We start from the raw sequence: 27,267 nt of genomic DNA on the forward strand, positions 1-27,267 counted from the left end.
TTATCTTTAGCCAGAAGGTGGTGAATCTGTGGAATTCATTGCCACAGGCAGCTGTGGAGGCCAAGTCATTGGGTGTATTTAAAGCAGAGATTGATAGGTTCTTGATTAGTAATGCCGTCAAAGGTTACGGGAGGAAGGCAGGAGAATGGGGTTTAGAAGGCAAATAAATCAGCCATGATGGAATGGCAGAATAGACTCAACGGGCCAAATGGCCTAATTCTGCTCCTAGGTTTTATGCTCTTATGGTTATCCCATGTGTCCTTGGAATAGAGGGGATTAAAACATAATCTAATTGAAGTTTTTAAGATGTTGAAAAATTTTTGATTGAGAGAGGCAAGGCATTTCCTCTAATAACTAGCAGGAAAAAATTAGAATGATTGTTAAAGAGTATAGATAGGTGATGCTGACAACAGGATGGGGTGAAGAAGATGTCAAGATAATTATGGGAGATTTTAATATGAAAGTGGATTGGGAAAGTCAGGAAGGTACTGGATCTCAGGAGAGGGAGTTTGTAGAATGCCTATGGGATGGCTTTCTGGAGCAGCTTGTCCATAAGCCCACCAGGGGATCGGTTGTTTTGGATTGGGTGCTGTGTAATGAGTCTGAGGTGATTAGGGAGCTAGAGGTAATGGAACCCCTTGGAAGTAGTGATCATAATATGATCAAGTTCAGTTTCAAATTTGAAAAGGAGAAGCTGGTATCTGGTGTATCAATATTTCAGTGGAACAAAGGAAATTACAGTGGTATGAGAGAGGAACTGGCCCAAGTTGGTTGGAAAAGTAAGCTAAATGTAGGGACAGTAGAGCAGAATTGGATGAAATTCCTACAAGAAATAAGGAGAGTGCAGGAAAAATATATTCCAAGAAAAAAGAAAATCATAAAAGGAAAAATGACACAAATGTGGCTAACGAGAGAAGTTAAGGCTAAAGTGAAAGCAAAAGAGGCAGCGTACAAGGAAGCAAAAATTAGTGGGAAAACTGAGGACTGGACGAATTTAAAAAATTTACAGAAGGAAACTAAGAAAGTCATTAGGAAAGAAAAGATGAATTATTAAAGGAAATTGGCAATTAACATAAAAAAGGACGCTAAGAGTTTTTTTAAATATATGAAGAGTAAAAGAGTGACACGGGTAGTTATAGAACCTATTGAAAAGGATGCTGGAGAAATTATAATGGTTAACAAAGAGATGGCAGAGGAACTAAATGAGTATTTTGCATCAGTCTTCACAGTGGAAGACATTAGCAACATACCTGATAGCCAGAGGTCTCAGGGAATAGAATTAGGTACAGTCAAGATTACTAGAGAGAAAGTGCTTGAGAAGCTAAATGGACTAAGGATAGATAAATCTCCCAGACTGGATGAAGTGCATCCACGGGTTCTGAAGGAGGTGGCTTTGGAGATTGTGGAGGCATTGGAAATAATCTTCCAGCAATCAGTAGACTCTGGCAGGGGTCGGTCTTGGGGCTTCTTCTTTTTACACTGTATATCAACGATTTAGATTATGGATTAAATGGTTTTGTGGCTAAGTTTGCGGATGACACCGAGATAGGTGGAGGAGCAGGAAGTGTTGAAGAAACGGAAAGGTTGCAGAGAGACTTGGTCAGTTTAGGAGAGTGGGCAAAGAAATGGCAGATGAGATACAATGTTGAGAAATGTATGGTTGTACATTTGAAAGAAGAAATAGTCGGGCAGATTATTATTTAGATGGGGAGAAAATTCAAAAATCGGAAGTGCAAAGGGACTTGGGGGTCCTAGTGCAGGATACCCTAAAGGTTAACCACCAGGTTGGATCGGCAGTAAGGAAAGCGAATGCTATGTTGGCATTCATTTCAAGAGGAATAGTGTATAAGAGTAAGGTGGTGTTGATGAGGCTCTATGGGGCACTGGTGAGACCCCATTTGAAATACTGTGTGTGAGTTTTGGGCCCTCTATCTTAGAAAGGACGTGCTGATGTTGGAGAGAGTTCGGAGAAGATTCACTAGGATGATTCCTGGAATGCAGGGACTAACATATGAGGAGCGTTTATCGGCTCTTGGATTGTATTCATTAGAGTATAGAAGAATGAGAGGGGATCTCATAGAAACATTTCGAATGTTGAAAGGGTTGGACAGAGTAGATGTGGAAAGGCTGTTTCCCTTGGTGGGTGAGTCCAGGACAAGAGGTCACAGTCTTAGAATTAGAGGGTACCTATTTAAAACAGAGATGAAGAGAAACTTTTTAGCCAGAAGGTGGTGGATTTATGGAATTCGTTGCCACATACAGCTGTGGAGGCCCAATCATTGAGGGTGTTTAAGGAGGAGATTGATAGGTATCTAATTAGTCAGGGTATCAAGGGATATGGGGAAAAGGCTGGAAATTGGAACTAGATGGGAGAATAGTTTAGCTCATGGTGGAGTGGCGGATCAGACTCGATGGGCCGAATGGCCTATTTCTGCTCCTTTGTCTTGTGATCTTGTGAAGATCATTATTGTCCCTTCTGAACAAGAGGGTAACAGTTGTTTTCATCAATAATTGTTAGCAAAAGTTGGACAAGAAAATGGAGTTAAGTTGTGAATCAGAGGCAGGAATTGAATGTGGCAGTTTGGCAAAGGGCTGAATAGTCTCCTTCCGTGAGTCTTTGAGAGCAGAACGGAGGACCTACGTGATCCAAATGTTTCCATTCTTCAGCCCACTCCCGATCAGTTAATCGGTGATCGATCATTTCCTCCTGATAAACTCCACGGGATCCTGCTGCAACATGACCACAAAGAAATGTTTACAGCTTGAAAACAGCGGTGCTTTCAAAATTACTTTAGTTTTGTGCTAAGCGGGATGGCCAACCCCTCAGAGTTTGGAAAGAGACACCCAACGGGTGTAACAGCATATGGCTGGCCGACATCCTATGTTTTCCTCTGTAGTCGGCTTTACCTTGCAAAATATTTTTATTTAGAGATACAGTGTGGAACAGATCCCTCTAGCCCAAAGAGCTACACCGCCCAGCAACCCACCTAGTTAACCCTAGCCTAATCACAGGACAATTTACAATGACCAATTAGCCTACTAACCATTACGTCTTTAGACTGTGGGAGGAAACCGGAGCACCCGGAGGAAACCCACACAGTTCAGAGGGAGAACAGACAACACCGGACTTGAACTCTGAACTCCAGAACAGCATGAGTTGTAACAGCATCGACTAACTGCAAGGCTACCGTGGTGCCAAGTGCTAAGAGGGGTGGCCAACCCCTTGAAGAATCTGGCAGAAGCTTTGGAAAGAGACATCTAATGAGTTAAGTATATAACCTGACAGGGCAGTGAAATAAGAAATGATAAATGAACACCAGAAACCACAAATGTTAACAGCATATACTCGGCTGACATACTCTGTCTTCCTTCGTGATAGGCTTTATCTTGCAAAACATTAATGACCTCTGTGCCAAAAGTAAAGGTCTGCAAATTGGACCCTGCCTTAATTTCTACCTGCACCCCTGAAATTTTAAAATAAAATCCATCTTCTCCCATGTTTGCTTCACTGGTCCAGCATGCCTGTGTGTGAGATGGCAGGCATGTTGTTGTAAAGAACCTTACACCCAATAGAACTGCCTTACTAAAACCGACTGCCACTGTTATAGTTCCCTGGTACTACGTTCAAGAGAACCGCCTTCAATGTGGGAGTGGTGGAGCACAATGGAACTGTTGCGGTACGGCGAGGATAGAGAGTGTCCCAGCTGAGGAGACCCTGTTCTGAGCCTACAGTCTTCATTAGGGCAACTGAAAAACCAAGCAGATGGCTTTTTCTTTCTTTCTTTATCTCTCCTCTCTCCCCTCCCCCCCTCCCCTCTCTTTCTCTCCCTCCCTCTCTTTCAAATCAAAATCACTGACGTTAGTCAGAGCTCTCCAATCCGGAATAATTAGCTCAACCGATAACCCTTTCACCTCTGCATCAGAAGATAGTGGGGTTGGGTCTCCATCTCTATATTGGCACTCTAGCCCACTGCTGTCCTTTACAAGGCAAGTTAAAGCTCTCTTGCATAAGATGCATCTTGGCTCCAATTGGCAGAGTGCCTCTGTTATGCTGGATGAGATCTAAAAGGTGGTTCTGGCTGGTTGGTCCCACCAAATGTTCTATATCATGGTCTCACTACCCTGTACACTGAAAAACTCCTTCTGTTGGCCTCAACATGAAAGAATATTGAGGGAAGGATCGAACGCACTGATACTATCATACAGTGTGTGGTACCACACCATCAATTTCTAAGCTAGATTATCTCAGTGGTTTGTGGTAACATACTGTGCACACATTTTGGCTGCTGCTTTTCTGATCTCTTTGGCTCCATGGGGCTTTGGGAGCTCCGTTAACCAAGATGCGATACTGTAAATGTGTGTTCTTACCCTCCAATTTGGAGATTAGCTGCAGGAAAGCAGCATCCACCATCAAGAACGCCAACACCTACGTCGTGCTCCCTTCTCGCTGCTGCCATCAGAAACCCCAGGACCCACACCACCAGGTTCAGGAACGGTTAGTACCCCTCAACCATCAGGCTCCTGAACTAGAGGGGTTAACTTCACTTTCCCCATTACTGCAATGTTCCCACAACCAATGGCCGCACTTTCAAGGACTCTTCATCTCATGTTCTTGCCATTTATTGCTTATTTATTCATTAATATTATTTCCTTACTTTAAATTTGTTGTATTTACTGTGAATGCCCACAAGAAAATGAATCTCAGGATTGTATATGGTGGCACATATGCAATTTGATAATAAATGTACGTAGTAAACTTTTTTTTTTATTAACCCATGCTGCGACAGTGGCTCTGTCCACAGCGATGCTAAGTACCAGCACTGAGCCGGCCTCCACCCACCCCCCCCTTGCCCCGACGCTCGCAGTGCTCACCGTGATGTCGGTGCCGGTCCCTGTATTCAGGCAGCCTCTGGGGGTCCCTGTACAGGTGGCTCATGGCCACGTCGTCCAGGCTGTAGTGCTGCAGAGGGGGAGGAGTCGGGTGCAGCTGGCCGTTGGGCGGGGGCGGCAGGCTGACGCTTGGGCTGTGGCGCTGGGCGGGGCTGATCGTGCACACCCGCTTGGCTGGGGGGTCGCGGTCAAAGCCATTTTCTTTATTCCTGAGGGAGTAACATCACAGTGAGTGAGCGAAGCTTTCAGGAGGAATAGACACTGTCTACAAACAAGGTTACACAGTGCTCCCTATAAATGTCCTGGATGGATGGTATGGAGACCCCAATGATCCTCTCAGCTGCTCTCACAGTCCTTTGTAAGATCTCCCAATCTGATGCTGTGTCCATGATGCTGCTGTGAGTAATTTTTTCGTTGCATCAGAGTACTAACAATAAATTGGACTCTGACGTTGAAGTGCAGCCTGGGTTTTGTGCTTGGTGGCTCTTGAACTCAAAGCCTCCTGACCGAGATTCCAGGGCTGAGAGCTACCTCAGTTTCAGCACCCCAGCCAAGCAGCATCAGAGCCAGCAGACTGTGCGATTATCCCCACTTTGAGACTTCAGTCAGCCCAGGAAGTGCTCTGCGCTCTCAGGAAGCGTCACGAGCACTAACTGAACGAGGGTAAGCAATGGTGACGGACAATATTTACTTACCCAATAACTCAAAATAAGAGTGAATGATCTGGCTGTATACACAATTTTTCTTTTAATGGGATCTTGCTGTGCACAGTTTTGATTTCTGTTCACTGGTGATGAAATGGTGTGGGTATGAATACTGATGCCCATCAGAAATAACTTTTCTGATATTACTTCATGATGAGTTATTATTTATATTTCATTTATTGAAACACTTCCCTCCCTTCGAGCTGTGCCACTTGGCAACCCCGATTTAATCCTAGCCTAATCACAGGACAATTTACAATGACCAATTAACCTGCCGACAGGTACATCTTTAGGCTGTGGGAGGAAACCTACACAGTCACAGGAGAACGTACAAACCCCTTATAGGCAGTGGCGGGAATTGAACCCAGGTCGCCTGTACTGTAAGTGCTGTGCTAACCACCATGCTGACGTTTGCCCCACTAATGGACCACCCTGCTGACAGCTTTCTTCCTGCCGCAGTGAGTAGCAGTTGTGTGGGTGAAAATGAGAGAGGTCAGAGGAGAATGGCCAGAGTGGTTCAAGGTGACAGGAAGGCGACAGTAACTCAAATGACCACACGTTACAACAGTGGTGTGCAGAAGAGCATCTCTGAATGCACAACACATCGAACCTTGAAGTGGATGGGCTACATCAGCAGAAGACCACGAACATACACTCAGTGGGCACTTTGCTGGGTACAAGGGGTATTGCTGGTGGAATTTCAGGAATAACTTAATTGATGAAAGGACCCACAGCAGTTGAGAAACAAAGGTACATTGAATAGGATCCCTTTATTCCCACTCTCTGTTTTCTGCCGATCAGCCAATGCTCCACCCGTGCTAGTAACTTCCCTGTAATTCCATGAGCTCTTACCTTGCTAAGCAGCTTCATGTGTGGTACCTTGTTAAAGGCATCCATGTACACCATGTTTACTGCACCTCCTTTGCCTACCCTGCTTGTAACTCCCTCAAAGAATTGCAAACACGAGGAAATCTGCAGATGCTGGAAATTCAAGCAACACACACAAAATGCTGGTGGAACGCAGCAGGCCAGGCAGCATCTATAGGGAGAAGCACTGTCGACGTTTCCCGCCGAGTGCCTGGCCTGCTGCGTTCCACCAGCATTTTGTGTGTGTTGCTCAAAGAATTGCAGTAGGTTTGTCAAAGAATTGCAGTAGGTTAGTCAGGCAGGATTTTCCTTTCAGGAAACCATGCTGGCTTTGGCCTATCTTGTCATGTGCCTCCAAGTACGGCATAATCTCATCCCTAACAATTGATTCGATCAACTTCCCAACCACTGATGTTAGGCTAACAGGTCTATAGTTTCCTTTCTGCTGTCTCCCACCCTTCTTAAATATCAGAGTAACATTAACTATTTTCTAGTCATCTGGTACAATGCCAGAATCTATCAATTCTTGAAACATCATCGTTAACGCCTCCACAATCTCTCCAGCTACTTCCTTCAGAACCCGAGTGTGCATTCCATCAGGTCCAGGAAATTTATCCACCCTCAGACCATTAAGCTTCCTTGAGCACCTTCTCAGTTGTAATTTTCACTGCACAAACCTCACTTCCCTGACACTCATGAATGTCCGGTGTACTGCAGATGTCTTCCACTATGAAGACTGATGCAAAATACGCATTCAGTCCCTCTGCCATCTCTGCAGCTCTCATTACAATATCTCCAGCGTCATTTTCTATTGATTCTATATCTACTCTCAACTCTCTTTTACCCTTTATATACTTAGTAAAGCTTTCAGTATCTTCTTTGATACTAGTTGTCAGCTTCCTTTCATAATTCATCTTTTCCTTCCTACTGGCCTTCTTAAGTTCCCTTCTGCAAGTTTTTAAAAGCTTCCCAATCCTCTATCTTTCAACTAGCTCTGACTTCCTTGTATGCCCTCTCCTTTGGTTTTACTTTGGCTCTGACTTCACTTGTCAGCCACAGCTGTGTCCTTCTTCCATTTGAAAATTTCTTCTTATTTGGAATATATCAGTCTTGCACTTCCCTAATTTTTCCCCAGGAACTCCAACAATTGCTGCTCTGCTGTCGTTCCTGCTAGTGTCCCTTTCCAGTCAACTTCCACCAGTTCCCCTCTCAATGCCATTGTAATTTCCTTTATTCCACTGAAATACCGACACATTAGATTTCATGTAAAAGGTTTTACCTATGTAATTATTCGGGGAATTGGATTTCGAAATCTTCCGGTTTCTGTTTCTGTATTAATAGAATTAATCTTTCCATAAATCAGGAAGGAATTAAGTCAAGCATGCAGAAAAAGAAACTAAAAGAAGAACAGGGACACAGAACATAGAACAGTGACAACACATGGAGGATAGAACCATAGAAAAGAATCCGGATCAAGTTTAGTATCACCAGGGCATATTGTGAAATTCGTTGTCTTTGTGGCAGCAGCACAATGCCACACATAAAATTAAAAACAGTGATATACCCTTAGAGAGTAAGACCATATATTTTGGATATATACCTCAAGAATGGTTGAAAAGAGATAAGTATTTAATGACTATACTGTTGGTGGCTGGTAAAAAGACTCTTACCAGGAAATGGTTATCACAGGAGAGCCCAACTTTAAATACATGGATGGAAATTACAATGGACATTTGCAAAATGGAGAAGAGAACAGCATCTGTTAATCATAAGCTGGAACAATTTGATTCATACTGGGAAAAATGGTTTAACTACATAATGCCTCATAGGCCTGATTTTATTCTCACAAATCAATGAATCTGTTGTAAAAAAAATCACTCCCTACTTGTACATAGTTCTTTCCTTTTGCTTGTTTTTTCTTTCCGCTCTTTTCTATAAGTGTATACCTCAGATAAATACTTTGTGGAGATTTGTGATATATATGATTATATGATGTATATGTACAATGTCTGAAATACATCTTATGGAAATGTTTGTTTGATGATGAACTTCAATAAAAAATAAATTACAGAAAAAATAAAAACTGAATAACAGTATATTATATATATTTAAAACAGTTAAATTAACTAAGTAGTGTAAAGACAGGAAAAAAAGTAGCGAGGCAGTGTTCATGGGTTCAATGCCCATTCAGAAATGGAATGGTAGAGGGGAAATCGAATTGCTGAACATATACACAGAATGTCACAGCACAGAGCGATGTGCCGACCTCATACCCTCTCCAAAATCAGCCTAGCGCGTTCCTCCTACACAGACCTCCATTTTGATTCCACCCATGTGCATATTAAGTCTCTTACATGTCCCTAATGTACCTGCCTCTCCCACCACCCCTGGCAGCAGGCTCCATGCATCCACACTCTCTGTGTAAAAAAATCTACCTCTGACATCTCCTCTACAGTTTCCTCCAAACACCTTAAAATTATCTCGTATCAGCCACTGAAACACCGGGGAAAACGGCACTGACAGTCCACTTTATCTCTGCTTCTTTTCGTCTTGTACACCTCTGTCAAGCCAACACTCATCCTTATTCACTCCAGAAAGCCAGAGGAAATCAGGAAATGGACAGTTGATATTTCAGGTTGAGGCCCTTCGTCTGGACTAAGATAATACAGAGCAGTCAGAGGTAGCTTCATCTCATCCTCTCTGCATCAGCCTCAAAGGAACTACCTCACCCAATGTCAGCACTGGGTCCTCCATTCAGTCACTTACTTCTCTTTGAGGCACTTCAGAAATCTGGGGCAGGGCTCTGCCCCAGGGTGTGTACTTCCTAAACATACAAACTTCTGCAGATGCTGGATATCCAGAGCAACACACACAAAATGCTGGAGGAACTCAGCAGGTCAGGCAGAATCTATGGAGGTGAATAAACAGTCAACGTTTCTGACCAAAACCCGTCATCAGGTCTGGAAGGCAAGGGGGAAGATGCCAGAATAAGAAGGTGGGAGAAGGGGAAGGAGTACAAACTGGCAGATGATAGGTGAAGGCAGGTGAGGGAGAAGGTGAAGGTAGTGGGGGAGGGGATGAAGTGAGAAGCTGGGAGGTGACAGGTGGAAAAGGTAAAGCTGAAGAAGAAGAAATCTGATGGAAGGAAGTGGACCATGAGAGAAAAGAAGGAGGAGGGACACCAGAGGGAGGCTATGAGCAGGTGAGGAGAAGGGAGAGGTGGGGAAAATTACTATAAGTTCTTTTATCTCCCGTCCATTACTTCTACCACTGTCTTCTTGGCCTCCCAACTGAGGGAAATAGAATATAGAACTGTAAGGCACAGGAACAAGCCCTTCTGCCTATACTGTCTGCGGCCATGATGTCAAATACAAGTTAATCCCATCTGCCCACACATGGTCTATATCCCTCCACCAGCAGTTCAAAATACCTCTGAAACAGTGCTATCATTATAGGATCCTTCCAAATACTCTATCTAAATCCTTTCAATTTTATGCATGCTCCCGCCATCCCACTAGTCCTGGCTGTTCAAATGAGAACAGCCCCAGTCTATCTGACTCTTCACTTGATTACAATTTTCTATTTCTGGCCACATCCTCGTAAACCTTCACCGCAATGTATCCAGGCCAGGATCACTGATAAGGTGAGATAAGGATTGAGACCTCCCCTGAACCTTCCATCTATTAGAAAATAGAGCACTACGGCCCAGAAAACAGGCTCTTTGATCCATCTAGGCTAAGCCAAATCATTATGCTGCCCATTCCCATCAACCTACCATAGCCCCCCATACCCCTCCCATCCAGGTCATTGTCCAAACTTCTCTTAAATTCTGAAATCAAACCTTCCTCTAGCAGCTTGTTCCACCCTCTGAGTGAAGAAGTTCTCCCTCAGGTCCCCCTTCAATATTTCATTTCACCTTTAACCTATGACCTCTAGTTCTAGTCTCACCCAACGTCAGGGGAAAAAGCCTACTTGCATTTACCCTATCTATACCCCTCATTAATTCTGCATACCTTTGTCAAATCTCTTCTCATTCTCCTATGCTCCAGGGGGGAAATAAAATTCTTTACGGGTTCAATCTTTCCCTATTACTTGGGTATATTCAGGAATCCAACTCCTAAATTTAGGGATCACTCCTACAGCAAGAATGATTTGCACTGAGGCCTCTTAATGCCTCAGTAAGTACAACATAATGTTTAACTGTGGCTGAGCAATCCAGCCCTCCTGCAACCACGTTCATTGTTATGATAAAAGCCAACTTGTCCAATTTTGGCGAACTATTTTTTTCTGGAATTTCTATTCTGTAATATAATTGGAATGTCAAACGCTACTCCAAGCTCAGTCCCACCTCCCCGCTTTATGGCACTTGGATCAGATCCAGTCACACTCATTCCTCTCATCGGCAGAAGCAAATACGAACTGCATCACTTGAGGTTTCCCTGTGGCTGTTGGCAACGTGGACTGTTACATTCTTGGCCAAACTTAAGGCAGATAAAGGAATTCTGAAAACGAAATGTCCAGTTGCAACACGTCCCTTATCCGTTTTGGTTTGTGCTGGGTGACGAGGAGGCCAGTAGACAGTGAAGCGGGTGACAGGCATGTCCTCCCTAGGTAACAACAGGGTTCTTCTCCTGTGAGCTGTTTGTACCCACATAGCTCATAGGCTTTCAGCGCAGCCTCGAGCTGAGTTCCCACTTGGCAGAAGATACCTATAGCCCCTAAGTAGCCGGTAAATCCACCCAACCAGTCTCCCAAATGTTTCCAGTGATAACAGCTCAACAGCACTCTACCAGGCCTTTCAGCCTACCTAGAGTGATACACACAAAATTCTAGACTCTAGCAGGGGTTCCAAACCTTTTTTATACCATGAAGCAAGCGGTCCGTAGACCTCAGGGTGAGAACCCCTGACCTCGAGGAGCTCAGCAGGTCATCTAGTCTGTGCCAAACCGTTATTCTGCCTAGTCCCATCGACCCAAGCCCAGTCCATAGCTCTCCATCCATGTACTTCTCTGAAACCTTATCCACCAGTTCAGCTGGCAGCTCGTTCCACGCTCTCACCACTCTCTGACTGAAGAAGCTCCTCCTCGGGTTCCCCTTAAATATTTCACCTTTCACCCTTAACCTCTGACCTACGGCTCTAGTCTCACCCAGCTTCAGTGGGAACAGCCTGCTGGCATTCAAGCACGTCTATCTGCTGGAACGCTCAGGCTGTACATAAACTGGGTGTTTGTAGCATTGGGAGGAAATACAATCCATTCCGAGACGCGAGCAAAAGAACAGGGAATGTTGTCCCTTGGGCTTCAGGTTTCAGCCACAGCAGTGTTCATGGGTTCATTAGACAGCAGAGGGGAAGAAGCTGTTCCTGAATCGCTGAGTGTGTGCCTTCAGTCTCCTGTACCTCCTTCCAGATGGTAGTAATGAGATCAAGGCATGACCTGGGTGATGGGGTCCTTAATGATGGATGTTGCCTTTCTGAAGCATCATGTCCTGGATACCGTGGAGGCTGGTACCCATGATAGAGCTGATTTTACAAGCTTCTGCAACTTATCTTGAACTTGTGAAATTCCACCCCCCCCCACCAATACCAGATGGTGATGCAGCCAATCAGAATGCTCTCCATAATACATTTGTGGAAGTTTTCGAGTGCTTTAGTTAACAAGCCAAATCTCTCAAGCTCCTAATGAAATATAGCCACGGTCTTACATTCTTTATAGCTGTAGCATAGGCCCTCAGAGATCCTGACACCCAGGAATTTGAAACTGCTCACTCTCTCCACTTCTGCTCCCTCTATGACGATTGGTATGTGTTCCTTTGTCTTACCCTTCAGACGTTCACAATCAGCTCTTTGGTCTTATTGACGTTAAGTGCAAGGTTGTTGCTGCGACACCACTCAATTAGCTGGTACGCCCTTTCATCACCATATGAAATTCTGCCAACAATGGTTGCATCATCAGCAAATTTACAGATGCTGTTTGAGTTGTGCCTAGCCACACAGTCATGGGTGTAGAGAGAGTGGAGCAGTGGGCTAAACACACATTCCTGTGGTACAACAGTGTTAATCGTCAGCGAGGTGGAGATGTTACTTCCAGTCCCCACAGATTGTGGTCTTCCAGTTAAGAAGTCAAGGATCCTGTTGCAGAGGGAGGTACGGAGGCCCAGGTTCTGTAGCTTATTGATCAGGACTGTAGGAATGATGGTGTTAAATGCTGAGTTATAGTCGATAAACAGCATCCTGTCATAGGTATTTGCATTGTCTAGGTGATCCAAGGGCTTGAGGAGAGCCATTGAGATTGTGTCTGCTGTAAACCTATTGATAGGCAGATTGCAGTGGGTCCTGGTCCTTGCTGAGGCAAGAGCTGATTTTGGCCATGACTGATCTCTCAAAGCACTTCATCACTGTAGATGTGATCACTACTGAACGGAAGTCGTTAAGGCAGCTCTCCCTGCTCTTCTTGGGCACTGGTATAATTGTTGCCATTTTGAAGAGGTGGAAACTGCTAACAGTAACAGTGAGAGTTAGACTTGACATGCACCTGATGTCACCTCCTGTAATTGCTTCTTGGCTCTTGAAGTAACCTTCCACAAGTCATACCTGGTTTCCTTATACAGACCTGGGTTGCCAGACTTAAGTGCCACAGATCTAGCCTCCAGCAGACTACAAACCTCCTGGTTCATCCACAGCTTCTGGTTTGGGAATGTACAGTGAGTTTTCATAGGCACGCACTCATCTAAGCTCAAAGATAACTCCCTGAACACAGTCCAGTCCACTGAGCCTCAGGACTCACTCCCCAGGTTCAAGAACAGTTACTACCCGACAACCATCCTACCTACCTACTCACCTACCACCCCACCAGCCTCCGGATCCAACGTATAATTCTCTGTAACTTCTGCCACCTCCAACGGGATCCCACTACCAAGCACATCTTTCCCTCCCCCCCTCTTTCAGCAGGGATCGCTCCCTATGCGACTCCCTTGTCCATTCGTCCCCCCCATCCCTTCCCACCGATCTCACTCCTGGCTCTTATCCTTGTAAGCGGAACAATTGCTACACCCGCCCTTACACTTCCTCCGTCACCACCATTCAGGGCCCCGGACAGTCCTTCCAGGTGAGGCAACACTTCACCTGTGAGTCGGCTGGTGTGGTATACTGCGTCCGGTGCTCCCGGTGTGGCCTTTTATATATTGGTGAGACCCGACGCAGACTGGGAGACCGTTTCGCTGAACACCTACACTCAGTCCGCCAGAGAAAGCAAGATCTCCCAGTGGCCACACATTTTAATTCCACGTCCCATTCCCATTCTGATATGTCTATCCATGGCCTCTTCTACTGTCACGATGAATCCACACTCAGGTTGGAGGAACAACACCTTATATACCGGCTGGGTAGCCTCCAACCTGATGGCATGAACATTGACTTCTCTAACTTCCGTTAATGCCCCTCCCCTTCTTACCCCATCCCTGATATATTTAGTTTTTTTTCTCTCTCTGCCCATCACTCTGTCTGTTCTCCATCTCCCTCTGGTGCTCCCCCCCCTTTCTTTCTCCCGAGGCCTCCCGTCCCATGATCCTTTCCCTTCTCCAGCTCTGTATCACTTCCGTCAATCACCATTCCAGCTCTTAGCTTCATCCCACCCCCTCCAGTCTTCTCCTATCATTTCGCATTTCCCCCTCCCCCCACTACTTTCAAATCTCTTACTATCTTTCCTTTCGGTTAGTCCTGACGAAGGGTCTCGGCCCAAAATGTCGACAGTGCTTCTCCCTGTAGATGCTGCCTGGCCTGCTGCGTTCCACCAGCATTTAGAGAATGGACATTATGTAGGTAGGAGGGATTAGTTTGGCTAGGCATTTAAAACTAGCTTCATTGGTTGGTCACAACATTGTGGGCTGGAGGGTCTGTCCCTGTATCTGTTCTTGAGCTGTACTGTTCCACATTCTGTGTTACAGAGTCACAGAACACTACAGTGCAGAAACAGGACGTTTGGCCCATCTCTTCCATGCCGAACCATGAATCTGGCTAGTTTTAATGACCTGCACCTGAACTCTCCATGCCCCTCCCATGTTCGAAAAAGAGAAAAAGTCAAAATTTCATCACAACTGGGAGAAGAGAGGTGCAAATTAGATGCTTTTGCTGAGTTTTTGCAACATTTTCTGCCAGGAGAACAGCAACAACATCGTATAACCAAATGCATCTCATCCTTGTCTTGCGCCGTATGGACAGCGGGGACCAGACCTACCTCTCTGGGCTGCTCCTCTTCCCGTTCTCGTTCACCTCCAGCAGGTCGGTTGAGTTGACCGGTGACGTGGCGTTGGCGTTCAGCAGCAGGTGCTCGTGCTGGGCCAGGTACTGAGCTGGCGTCTGCTTGGCAGAGCGCGCGCAGTGCAGCAGTTCCCGCTGGAGCAGGGGCAAGTTGGCCTGGTGGGGGGAGAGAAAGACCACACCGTGATTCACCGCCATCGGACACCACGCGCGCCCAGGTACCTCCGGCAGCACTTTGCGGAGCCTTTAATGCTTACGCCTGATTTGACACGTCACTGAAGGCTCTTGCAAATTTCTACAGACGTGAGGCGGAGAGTGTCCTAACTGTTTGCATCCCAGCCTGGTGTGGAGCTTCCAATGTGTCCAATCACAGGAAGCTGCAGAGGTTGTAGTGTCGGCCAGCTCCGTCACAGCACCCCCCCCCCCCCCCCCACCCAACTACTGAAGATATCTTCAAGAGACAGAGCCTCCAGAATACAGCATCCATTCGGGGCATGCCTCCTCCTCATTACTGTCACCAGGGAGGAGGTACAGGAGCCTTGAGACCTACACTCTGCAATTATTAACAGCTTCTTACCCTCCGCCACCAGAGTTCTGAAAGAAGGGGCAGTTACCAGGCTATATCTGTAAATAAGATCTCGGAAGATGGTAGGACTGGTGCACTGGTCAGAGATAAAAGACGGGGAAAGGCCCAGGGAAAGTTTGTAAAACAGAATTGCTGCCAGACCAGCTGCCAATCTAGACCAACGAGCTTGGATCATTATTATTCTGTTGGTCAGCAGCCATAACCGCTGACCTGTCCAGCATTGTACACACATCCACATAGAGCACTACAGCACGGAAATAGGCTCTTTGGCCCATCTAGTCCGTGCTACATTGTTATTCTGCCTAGTCCCACTGACCCGCACCCAGACCAAAGCCCCCCATACCCCTCCCGTCCACGTACTCACCCAAACTTCCTTTAAATGCTGCAATTAAGCTCGTACCCATCACTTCAGCTGGCAGCTCATACCACACTCTCACCCCCGAGTGAAAAGGTTCGTCCTCATATTCCCCTTAAACATTTCACCTTTCACCCTTAACCCATGATCTTTAGTTCTAGTCTCAACCAATCCCAGTGGAAAAAGCCTGATCTCATTTACCCTATTTATACCCTTCACAATTTTGTATATCTCTATCAAATTTCCTCTCATTCCGCTACACTCTATGGAATAGGTCCCAACCTATTCAACCTTTCCCTATAATTCAGGTCCTCAAGTCCTGGCAACATCAGTGGAAAAAGCCCGCATGCACTTACCCTATCTCCACCCCTTGTTTATTCGTCATGTGCCATGTCAAAGGATGCGGGCAATCATGGTCAATTGGTCATTTCATGACCACGATTGTTCTTGGCAAATTTTTCTACAGAAGTGGTTTGCCATTGCATTCTTCCGAGCAGAGTCTTTACAAGACGGGTGACCCCAGACATTATCAATACTCTTCAGAGATTGTCTGCCTGGCATCAGTGGTCACATAACCAGGACTTGTGATATGCACCGGCTGCTCATACGACCATCCACCACCTGCTCCCATGGCTTGACGTGACCCTGATCAGGGGGCGAAGCAAGTGCTACACCTCGCCCAAGGGTGACCTTCAGACTAGTGCCTTACACCTCCTTCAGTAGAGATGTATCTCCACCCCACCACCCATTAGGAAAGTATAGACCACCATTTACTATGTTGAGATTTTTTTTGCAGGCATTTACAGGAAAATAAAGAAATACAATAATATTTGTGGAAAAACTACACATAAATAAAAAAAATCAAACAACCAATATGCAAAAGAAGAGAAATAGTGCAAATAAAATACAGGTGTGCGCCACTTAATGTCCATTTGGACAACGTCCGGTCGCATATACATCTGTAGTCCCGATTGGAGAACGAGATATAGTGGACATAACCAATCTCGTATATCGCGTGTCTCGAGTGTAGTAGCATTATCTCTCTGTTTAATTTTCTTTTGAAAATATTACCGTATAGTGCATCATGGCTTACAAACGCAGCAAAATCACTCCTAGTGATAGCAGCAGCAAGAGGCAAAGTATATAATACGGTGTTCGCACACCGTCCAAATCACATAACGTCTGATTTCACAGAACATATCGTGGATGTTAAGCGACGCATACCTGTATATGAATTATTAATACTGAGGACAGGAGTTGAAAGTGAGTCTGTAGGTTGTGGAATCAGTTCAGTGTTGAGGTGAGTGAAGTTATCCATGTCAGTTCAGTAGCCCCGTAGTTGAAGGGTAGAAACTATTCTTGAACCTGATATGTGAGCTAACCACTCCTGTACGTCCTTCTCATTGGCAGCAGTGAGAAGAGAGCACTGCCTGGACGGTGCGGATCCTTGAAGGTGGACGCTGCTTTCCTGCGGCAGCGCTCCTTGCTGATGTGCTCAGTGGTGGGGAGGGCTTTGCCTGTGATGGACTGGGCTGTACTCACCATGTGTTGCAGACATTTCCATTCCAGGCTGAACTGCAACCAGTTAGGATACTCTCCCCTATAGAAGTTTGTCAACATTTCAGGTAACGTGCTGAGCCTACGCAGACTTTGAAGAGAGGTGCTGTTGTGCCTTTCTTGTGATGGCATTTATGTGCTGGACTCAGGACAGTTACTCTGATGTGATAACGCCAGGGAATTTAAAGCTACTGGCCCTGCGATCCCTTGGCTCACAGATCTTCAGCATCTTCCTCCTGTAGTCATCAATCGGTGGATGATGCTTGTAGTGTGGATGAAGGGGGAAGATCCCAGAATTATTCACTAACTAGGCCCCTGCAAGCAAAAGTCTGGATGAAATGAGACAGAACTGGCTTCTTCACATGTACCACCCACATCAAAGTTCAAAGGTTCTAAGTATATTTATTATCAAAGTACGTATACATTATATAACCTTGTCTCCTTACAGGCAGCCACGAAACAAAGAAACTGTACAGAACCCATGAAAGAAACAACCATCAAACACCCAGTGAGCAGACAGAGGAAAAAAACAAATCATGCAAACAATAAACGCCAAGCGAACAGCGTTCTGAACTGAAAGACAGTCTATCTACAGACCCACACAAAATGCTGGAGGAACTCAGCAGGCCAGGCAGCATCGAGGGAAAAAAGTACAGTTGATGTATTGTACCGAGGCTCTTCGGCAGCACTGGGGAAAAACCAAGGAGAAGATTTTAAAGGTGGGGGGGGAGGGGAGAGAAGTTGACTTGTGGAAGTGACAGAGGGTCATGGACGAAAGAAAAGTGGGGAGGAGCACCAGAGGGAGGTGACAGGCAGGCAAAGAGAGAAGATGAGAGAGGGAAAAGGGGATGGGGTATGGTAAGGGGGGGACGGGGCATTACCAGAAGTTCCCAGTGGCCACCATTTTAATTCCACTTCCCATTCCCATTCCGATATGTCAATCCATGGCCTCTGCTACTGTTGTGATGACACCACACTCAGGTTGGAGGAGCAACACCTTATACAGTATTCCATTTGGGGTGCCTCCAACCCGACGGCATGAACATCGATTTCTCAAACTTCCTGTAATGGCCCCCCTTCACCATTCCCCATCTCCTTTTCCCTCTCTCAGCTTATCCCTTTGCCTGCCCATTGCCTCCCTCTGGTGCTCCTCCCCCCTTTTCTTTCTCCATGGCCTTCTGCCCTCCATCACCAATCAACTACCCAGCTCTTTATTTCCACCCTCCTCCTCCTGGTTTCACCTTTCAACGTGTGTTTCCCTCTCCCCCCCCCACCCCCCACCCCCCCACCTTTTAACTCTGCTCCTCATCTTTTTTTCTCCAGTCCTGCTGAAGGGTTTCGGCCCAAAATGTCGACTGTTCTTTTTCCCATTGATGCTGCCTGGCCTGCTGAGATTTCCCCAGAATTTAGTACGTGTTGCTTGGATTTCCTGCATCTGCAGAGTTTCTCTTCTTTGTCTACAGAGCCTTAGTTTAGCACAGAGCCGAGTGAAAGTTGCAGAGTAGTGAACTGAACCAGCCCTTCCCTCACCAGAGGCCGACACCCTGGCCCGGTGTCTAAATCATCATCCAGACATCGGGTTCAGTTGATTGGTCTGCTCTGCGGCCTGGATCCTGCAACCTTGACGCAGCCTCTACCTGACCTTTACAAATTAACCAGGTGCCTTAATCGTTGTCCAAACGTCGGGTTCATTCACTTAGGTGTGCTCTGAGGCCTGGACCCCGCCACCTTCAATCGGTTTGTGCCCGACGTTTCCAATCCTGCCTGGCGCTTAAATCAATCGAAGCCCGGGCCTTCCTCGCCGTCAGTAACAGGCCCACTGCCTCACCTCGGTTCTGTCACACTGAATTGCCTCCAAGTCCAAAGGAAGGTACAGACTATTGCTTGTGGTGATCATTTACCAGAAAAAGAGATTAACAAAGTATTGAGTTGTTTTTCCTTGTTTCCTCGGCCAGCCAGAAATCGCTGGGATTCACCAGTGCCATCTATTCTGACAAGCAATGCGAACTCTATGCAAAAGGTCAGCCAGTATTAACAATGCCTTTACATAACTACCTGTGTAATCTGATTCAGGATCTGGTTTAGAAATGATAGTAAAACACCACACCACTCTCAGCAATTAACCAAGTGGGTGTGTTATAAATACACAACCCTGTTACTTGGGTGACAGAGGCTGCTATTAGCTCAATTGTATGATTCAGATCAAGTTACACAGAATCTCCAGTCACTTGTCATGACTCTCCCTGCTGTTATTTACGTTAAAGCCTGTAAAATACCTGATGTCATCTCCACTCCTGATTCTTTGTAAGACTTTATTTACAGCATTTCTGTGTGGGCCCCCAAAAGGTCAATTTCCTATCCTCAGGCCCTCCTCAACTGTCAGCAGTTTTAAGTTCCTGGGCGTTAGTATCTCAGATCCTGGGCCCAACGTACTGATGCAATTATGAAGAAGGAACACTAGCAGCTCTGCTTCATTAGGAGTTTGAGGAGATTCAGTTTGTCCCCAAAGATTCCAGCAAAGTTCTGCAGATGCACCATGGACTGGTTGTACCACCGCTTGGTATAGGGGCTCCAGTGCAAAGGATCATAGGCTCAGCCACCTCCCCCCAGCTTCAAAAGTTGGTGCCCAGCGAAGGTGGCATCCATCACAAAAAAATCAGAATCAGGTTTAATATCACCAGCACATGTTGCGAAATTTATTGACTTTGCGGCAGCAATACAATGCAATATATAATAGAGAAAAAACTGTGAATTACAGTGCGCACACGCACACACACACACACTCACACACAAAATAAAGTAGTGCAAAAATAGAAATAAAAAGTAGTCAGGTAGTGTTCATGGGTTCATTGTCCATTTAGGAATCAGATGGCAGAGGGGAAGAAGCTGCCCATGAATCATTGAGTGTGTGCCTTCAGAGCAATTGGTAGCAATCAGAAGAGGACATGACCTGGGTGATGGGGGTCCTTAATGCTGGATGTGCCTTTTTGAGGCATCGCTCCTTGAAGATGTCTTGGATACCCTCACCATTCAGGACATGTTCTCTTCTCATTACTACCATCATGGAAGAGGTACAGCAGCCTGAAGGCACACAAGGTTTTGGGAACAGCTTCTTCCCATCTGCCATCAGATGAGTAAACAGTCCATAACCCCATCATCAAAAACCTCACTATTCATCTTTTGCACTATTTCTTTTATGTTTTTATTGTAACTTACAGAGCAACACACACAAATACTGGAGGAACTCAGCAGGTCAGGCTGGAGAGCAATAAACAGTCAACGTTTCAGGCCAAAACCCTTCACCAGTGCTGGAAAGGAAGGGGGAAGAAGCCAGAATAAGAAGGTAGGAGAAGTAGGGCGGAGAGCAAATTGGCTGATCCCAAGTGCGTGCAAGGCGAGGAGTCTCCCAGCTACCCTGCATTCCCTGGCCTCAGTGAATTAAACGGTGGGGTTGTGAAGCTGCTGAGCTCTGAAACACTCAGTCTCACGCTCAAACCCCTCCCAGGGTCCCATCTCCAAATCACATCAATCTCGCGTGCACTGAACAGAATGGGTTTTACCTCATGTTTGGGAATGTTAGCCCACTCAAAGTGACCAGCCTTCTCTCTCAGAGGGTAATTAAGAGAGCTTGCATAGGGGATCGGTCAGCAAACCAGCCACCTCACAGAACATCTTTGCCTTCCAGAAGATTAGAATATAAAAGCAAGGATATAAGGTTGAGATTTTATAAAGCACTGGTGAGGCCTCAATTGGAGTATTGTGGGCAGTTTTGGGCCCCTTATCTAAGAAAGGATCTGTTGAAACTGGAGAAGGTTCAAAGAAGCTTCAAGAAAAGGATTCCAGAATTGAACGGCTTGTCATATAAAGAGTGTTTGATGGAACTGGGCCTGTATTCACTAGAATTCAGAAGACTGAGGGGCGACCTAATTGAATTTTAACTAATGGTGAAAGGCCTTGGTAGAGTGGATGTGGAGAAGGTATTTCCTCTGTTGGGAGATTCTAAGCCAGAAAACACAGCCTCAGAATAGAGGGGCGTCCTTTTAGAACGGAGATGTGGGGAGAAAGGGGCTGAGTTAGAAAATGGATCGGCCATAATAAAATAGTGGAGCAGACTCAATGGGCCGAATGGCCTAATTCTGTTCCTATATTTTATGGTCTCAGAATCAGAATCAGGTTTATTATCACCGGTATGTGATGTGAAATTTGTTCAACGCAATACATAATTTAGAAGAAAAAACCAAAATAAAATAATAATTAACTAAATCAATTACAGTATATATATATCGAATAGATTAAACATTGTGCAAAAACAGAAATGATATATATTAAAAAAGTGAGGTAGTATCCAAGGGTTCAATGTCCATTTAGGAATCGGATGGCAGAGGGGAAGAAGCTGTTCCTGAATCACTGAGTGTGTGCCTTCAGGCTTCTGTACCTCCTACCTGATGGTAACAGTGAGAAAAGGGCACTCCCTGGGTGCTGGAGGTCCTTAATAAAGGACACTGCCTTTCTGAGACACCGCTCCCTGAAGATGTCCTGGGTACTTTGTAGGATAGTACCCAAGATGGAGCGGATTAAATCTACAACCTTCTGCAGCTTATAAAGGAAAAGACATGAACATACATACACCCTCACGCACATAGACACACACACACATATAAACTTAACTGCATGCATACACACACAAACACCCACATGCATGTGGTCTCAAATGCCCACACACACACACAGATACTCAGAGCCCCTAACACAAGTGCACACACATCAATGCCATACACAGACACACACACACACACACACACACACACACACACACACACACACACACACACACACACACACACACACACACACACACACACACACACACACATATAAACATTTGCAAACTTTGCTCAAGTTTCTGCTCATACAGCCAGTTACAGAATTATGCAAATAAATGCACTCCAGTGAGTTTCCCTCGGCAAAATCAAAGACAATTAAAGCCGGCTAATGTCGATCGGAATGGCTTGCAATGTCTTACTGGTGCTAATGTCAGCAGTGGACCCGGTAATTGAAATGGTTTCCATTATCTTTGCAGTGAGCAATTTGACACACTGCAGACTGCAATGGGAGTCAGAGGGTTACATTAGTATAATGAAAGGCAGGATCAGGAGAAGGCTCTTCCAGCTGCTTCCCACGTTCAACATTCAGCTCAAATATCCAAACACATATGGTCCCTGTCATTTACTCTTCCCTTGGAGGGCGGATGATAACGTTTCGAGCAAAAAAAAATTCTCCCATTCGAATGATTGCCACTAAGTGATATGGTGCCCATATGGTGTGCGATAATTCCACGAGAAAAATGGTTCGCAGTGTGGTTTCACGCTTACACTTTGCAACAGAGACACACACACACACAGACATCAACCCCCATCTCATCCCCCTTGGGAAAGCAGATCCTGCAATGAATGTTACTCAGTCAAGACGGCTCAGAGGAACCTTGCTGCTACAGGGAAACTTAACCCCATCTCTTCAATAAAAATTGAAGGCATTTAAAATTAACATATAAATCAAGGAATATCATGAATATGCTGAGCAGAAAATGGTGGAAGTCTCTGAGAGGAAATTTGCAATCTCTGTGGGTTTCTAACCAGAACACTCATTCCCAGTTCCAGTAACAGCTTTTATCTACGGTTCACTACAGGTAGTTCCCAGGTTATGGCAGCGTTCACAATCAGGTTTATTGGCACTGACATATATGGTGAAATCTGTTGTTTTGCAGCAGTACAGTGTGTAACATTAAACAATTACAATAAGAAATATATATATAATGAAAGGTAGTGCAAAAATGAGCAAAAGTTTGAGCGTTCAGAAATCTGAAGGAAGGGAAGAAGCTGTTCCCAAAACATTGAGTGTGTGTCTTCAGACTCCTGAATCTTCTTCCTGATGGTAGTAATGAGAAGAGGGCATGTCCCGGATGATAATGTCCTTAATGATGGATGGCACCTTCCTGAGGCACTGCCCTTTGAAGATGTCGTTGAGGGTGGGGAGGTTAGTGCCCACGCTGTACCGGACTGAGTCTGCAACCTTCTGCCGCTTATTCTGATCCTGTGCACTGGAGCCTCCACAACACACAGTGATGCAGCCAGTCAGAATGCACTTCATAATGCATCTGTAGATATTTGCAAGAGTCGATGGTCTCCCGTATAGGGCTTCATTCCTGAGAACTGCCTGTAACTCGATGTATGAGATTCAGGAGCCTCAGTGCACATAAATCCCAGTGTGTACGAGTCCTGGTGTACGCGAATCTCGGTATGCGTGAGTCCCGGAGCACACAGGTCTTGCCGTGTGCGAGTCCTGGTGTATGGGGGGGGGGCTCCAAGGTTGAGAACGCAGGTTTATTGTGATGCAGCCAGTTTCCCATGATCCTCTGAATCTGCACTGAGCTCAAGTCCCACTCCAGAATCCTCTCCGCAAAAACATGGAGAACAGGTGGAGGGTAAGTGACGCAAGTGAGGGGGCAATATTTCAGATGTAGTCACTAAGCTGATGCCCCTGTCTGTTTTCACAAATGAATGAGCACAGGTTAATTTGAACATTTACACAGTACCTTTTGAGTGAACTTGCTCTGCATAAATTGGCAGCCATGTTTCAGATTAAAACAGCACATCGGAACAAATTTGTTGGCTTATGGTATATGTTGCTATGTGAAAGTCACTATTTACTATCTGTCTTTTTTTTATCTGAACTGCGATAGGGGATGCATACAGTGAGAATGAGGTACATGTCAACTGGTGTGGAGAGAATTTTACGGCAACACCAGTCAGTATTGGGGCTGCCAATTCCGATGTTTATTCCTGCATGATTTCTCTCCAGATGTCTTGTTTATCCAGATTTCTCTTCTCTGTCCAATTATTTTTTTATTGTGAACAATACAATATGTTCTCTCTATCTGCCTCCTCCAAGATGACCTCAACCTTGTGTGTTTGCGAGGCTTGCGTGCCTCAGTGACCTGGAGAGTTATGTTGGTTGGGCTCAGGGCTTTATGCTTTGGCTCTTGGTAGGATCACCCAGGCCCAGCAGGGCAAAGGGTAAAGGTCAGACTAAGAATGGTCCACCATTCGTCTGGGTTTGGAGGCTCGGCTCAGGGCTAACCACCCTGAATGGTCAAACAAAACTATTACGGAAACAGCAATGAAGAATCCTTCTACATCTGTGTGTGGCGGTATGAAGATAGCCAAGGACAGAGAGAAATGGAGGACTATCATTGCTGCCCGAAATGCCAACAGGCCATGGATCAGTGAGTCTCTTCCAATCCTCACTTGCTACTCACAATTCCTTAATCCTAAATGAGCAGTAAGTAAGTATCTATCTATCTGGGGGCAGCACAGTAGCATTGTGATTAACCCAATACTTTACAAAGTCAGCTGTAAGATTGCGGTTCAATTCCCACCCCTGACTGTAAGGATTTTGTACGTTCTCCCCTTGACCGTGTGAATTTCCTCTGCTATCCTCGGGTTCGGGTTGGTAGACTGTAGGCATGCTATGATGGTGTGGAAACATGGTAGCACTTGCAGGCTCTCCCTTCACAATCCTGAACGCAAAACAACGGCATTTTACTGTATGCTTCGATATTTTCACCTGCATGTGACAAACAAAGGCTAATCTGATATATCTCTCTCTCTCTCCATCTCTCACAAACACACACGCTTTTCTCACAGCAGGCATTAGAAAGGAAACTTTGAATCTTTCAATCAAAAGATGTTACGAAAATCCTTCTGCACTATGTTGGCCATGAATCAGTGAGTCTCTTCCAATCCTCACTTGCTACTCAATAATTCCTTAATCCTTAAAACATTGTAATCCCTGCTACCTCTGTACTCCACCGTTATTCTGTAGTGCCATGTAACTGTGCACTTCCTGTTAGAGTAATTTCTCGTTACTTCACACCCCTTGTTTCCTAGTAACTCTTTGTTATACACACAAATTGATGATGGAACTCAACAGGTCAGGCAGCATCAATGGAGGGGAATGAACAATCAAAGTCTTGGGTGACGTTACAGTCCTGAAGAAGAGGCTTGGCCCGGAATGTTGACTGTTTATTTTTCTTCAGTGAGGCTACCTGACCTGCTGAGTTCCTCCAGCATGCTACACTTTGTAACTTCAGATTTCCAGTATTTGCATATTCTGTGTATTCTTTTGTTACTCAATAATCTCTGTTACTCCGTAGCCTAGTCAGTACTTCCTTGATACCGCTGTTGCTCTAAAATCTTCCAGTACTGAGTTCTCTCTTGCCGTTCAGGGCTTTGATTATTGATTAATAAGATAAACTTATGGGTATATTTAAGGCCAAGGTTTATAGATTCGTGATTAGTCGGGGCATGAAGGGATACAGGAAGAAGGCAGGAGACTGGGGCTGAGAGAGAAAATGGATCAGCTAAGATGAAATGGGCCAAATAGTCTAATTCTGCTCCTATATCTTATGACCTGATGGTCTTAAGACTAACTTTATTTGTTAAATGTACATCGAAACACACAGTGAAACGTGTTGCGTGCATCAGCAACTAACACGGTCTGAGGACAGTGCTGACTATAAGCGCCACTATACTTCTGATGCCAACATAGTATGTCCACAACTCACTAACCCTAACCATATGTCTTGGGCAACACGGTAGCACAGTGGTTAGCACAGCGCTTTACAGTACAGACGACATGGGTTTAATTCCCGCCACTAACGTAAGGAGTTTATACCCTCTCCCCGTGACCTCGTGGGTATCTTCCCACAGTCCAAAGATGTACTGGTTGGTAGGTTAATTGGTCATTGCAAACTGTTTTGTGATTAGGCCAGGATTTAAATCGGAGGACTGCTGGGCTGTGTGGCTGGAAAGGTGGGAAGTGCCTATTCCACTTTGTTTCTCTACACAAATAAATAAATGCAACATGGGAACCTGAGGGGTAACCTTATAAAGGTTTACAACATTATGAGAGGCAGGGATTGGATAGGATAGCGAGATTCATTTTCCCAGGGCAGCTGAGTCTAAAACTAGAGGGCACGGGCTTAAGGGGAGAGGGGAGAAATTTATTGGAGATCTAAGTATTTCATTCAGAGAGTGGTGAATATTTGGAACGAGCTGCCAGAGGAGGTGGTGGTGACAGATGTAAGTACAACATTCTGAATGGAGTTTGGGAAGGTAATCGTACAGGAAAGGTGTAGGGTAGCGGTTCCTAAGCAGGGGTCCACAGATCCCTTGGTTAGCGGTAGGGAACCCCCGGTGTAGAGGGATATAGGCTTAAAACGGCAAATGCAATTAACGCAGATCGGCTGGCATGGACGAGATGGGTTGAGAGGGCAGGTTTTAGTGCAGTGTCGTGTCTACAACTCTTTGACTATCCAGACGATTCGTATTACATCCTGAGATAAAAACAAGGCAAGCTCATTGCTAGAAACGGCAGGCTTGATGCACCTCAGATACTTACGCTTTGTCACAGTGAGAAAACAAATTTTTGACAAAAAAACCCCAGAGGCAAAGCCAGGGGATTTGCATTTATGAACAATTAGATTAGCCCTCCAATTAACCTCAGCTATGAGTAGGCAGATTGAATCGTTGGCCTTTTTAAATAGAGGGGACATCTCAATTTGCTGTTAAACATTAAACCAATTGTACTGCAGTGGCACACACAACAGTATATAACTGTTTCCTTGTTCCTGGGAGTAGTCACAGAGTAATAGGACCATTACTCACAGGAGGATAATTAGGCCATTCAGCCTATCGAGCCTGCTCCACCATTCAATCTTGGCTGATTTATTATCTCTTTCAACTCTATTCTCCTACCTTCGCCCCATAAGCCTTGATACCCTTACTAACTCCATAGCTGTCTGTGGGAATGAATTCCACAGATTTGCCGCTCTCTGGCTAAAGAAATTCCTTCTCATCTGTGCCTTAAAGAGATGTGCTGGTATTCTGAGGCTGGTCCTAGACCCCACCCCACCCCACCCCACCCCACCCCACACCACACCACCCCACCCCACCCCACCCCATCCCACCCCACACCACACCACCCCACACCA

General features: G+C 45.5%; 1 protein-coding gene across 9 annotated transcripts in view; it reads right to left on the reverse strand.

Moving 5' to 3' along the window:
- The window catches only part of LOC140736197 (protein CBFA2T2-like), a 189,594-nt gene that overhangs the window by 40,497 nt on the left and 121,830 nt on the right, over positions 1-27,267 (reverse strand). For 8 of the 9 annotated variants that reach the window (XM_073062110.1, XM_073062101.1, XM_073062102.1 and 5 more), the window contains exons 5-7: positions 14,696-14,874; positions 4,873-5,099; positions 2,642-2,730 (exon numbers count right to left, since the gene is read on the reverse strand). In XM_073062110.1, the coding sequence (XP_072918211.1) occupies positions 2,642-2,730; positions 4,873-5,099; positions 14,696-14,874 (495 nt within the window). The remainder of the gene's footprint in view (positions 1-2,641; positions 2,731-4,872; positions 5,100-14,695; positions 14,875-27,267) is intronic. The other variant, XM_073062103.1, reaches the window with a different exon arrangement.

This window comes from Hemitrygon akajei, chromosome 11 (assembly GCF_048418815.1).
Source record: "Hemitrygon akajei chromosome 11, sHemAka1.3, whole genome shotgun sequence".
NCBI lineage: Eukaryota > Metazoa > Chordata > Chondrichthyes > Myliobatiformes > Dasyatidae > Hemitrygon > Hemitrygon akajei.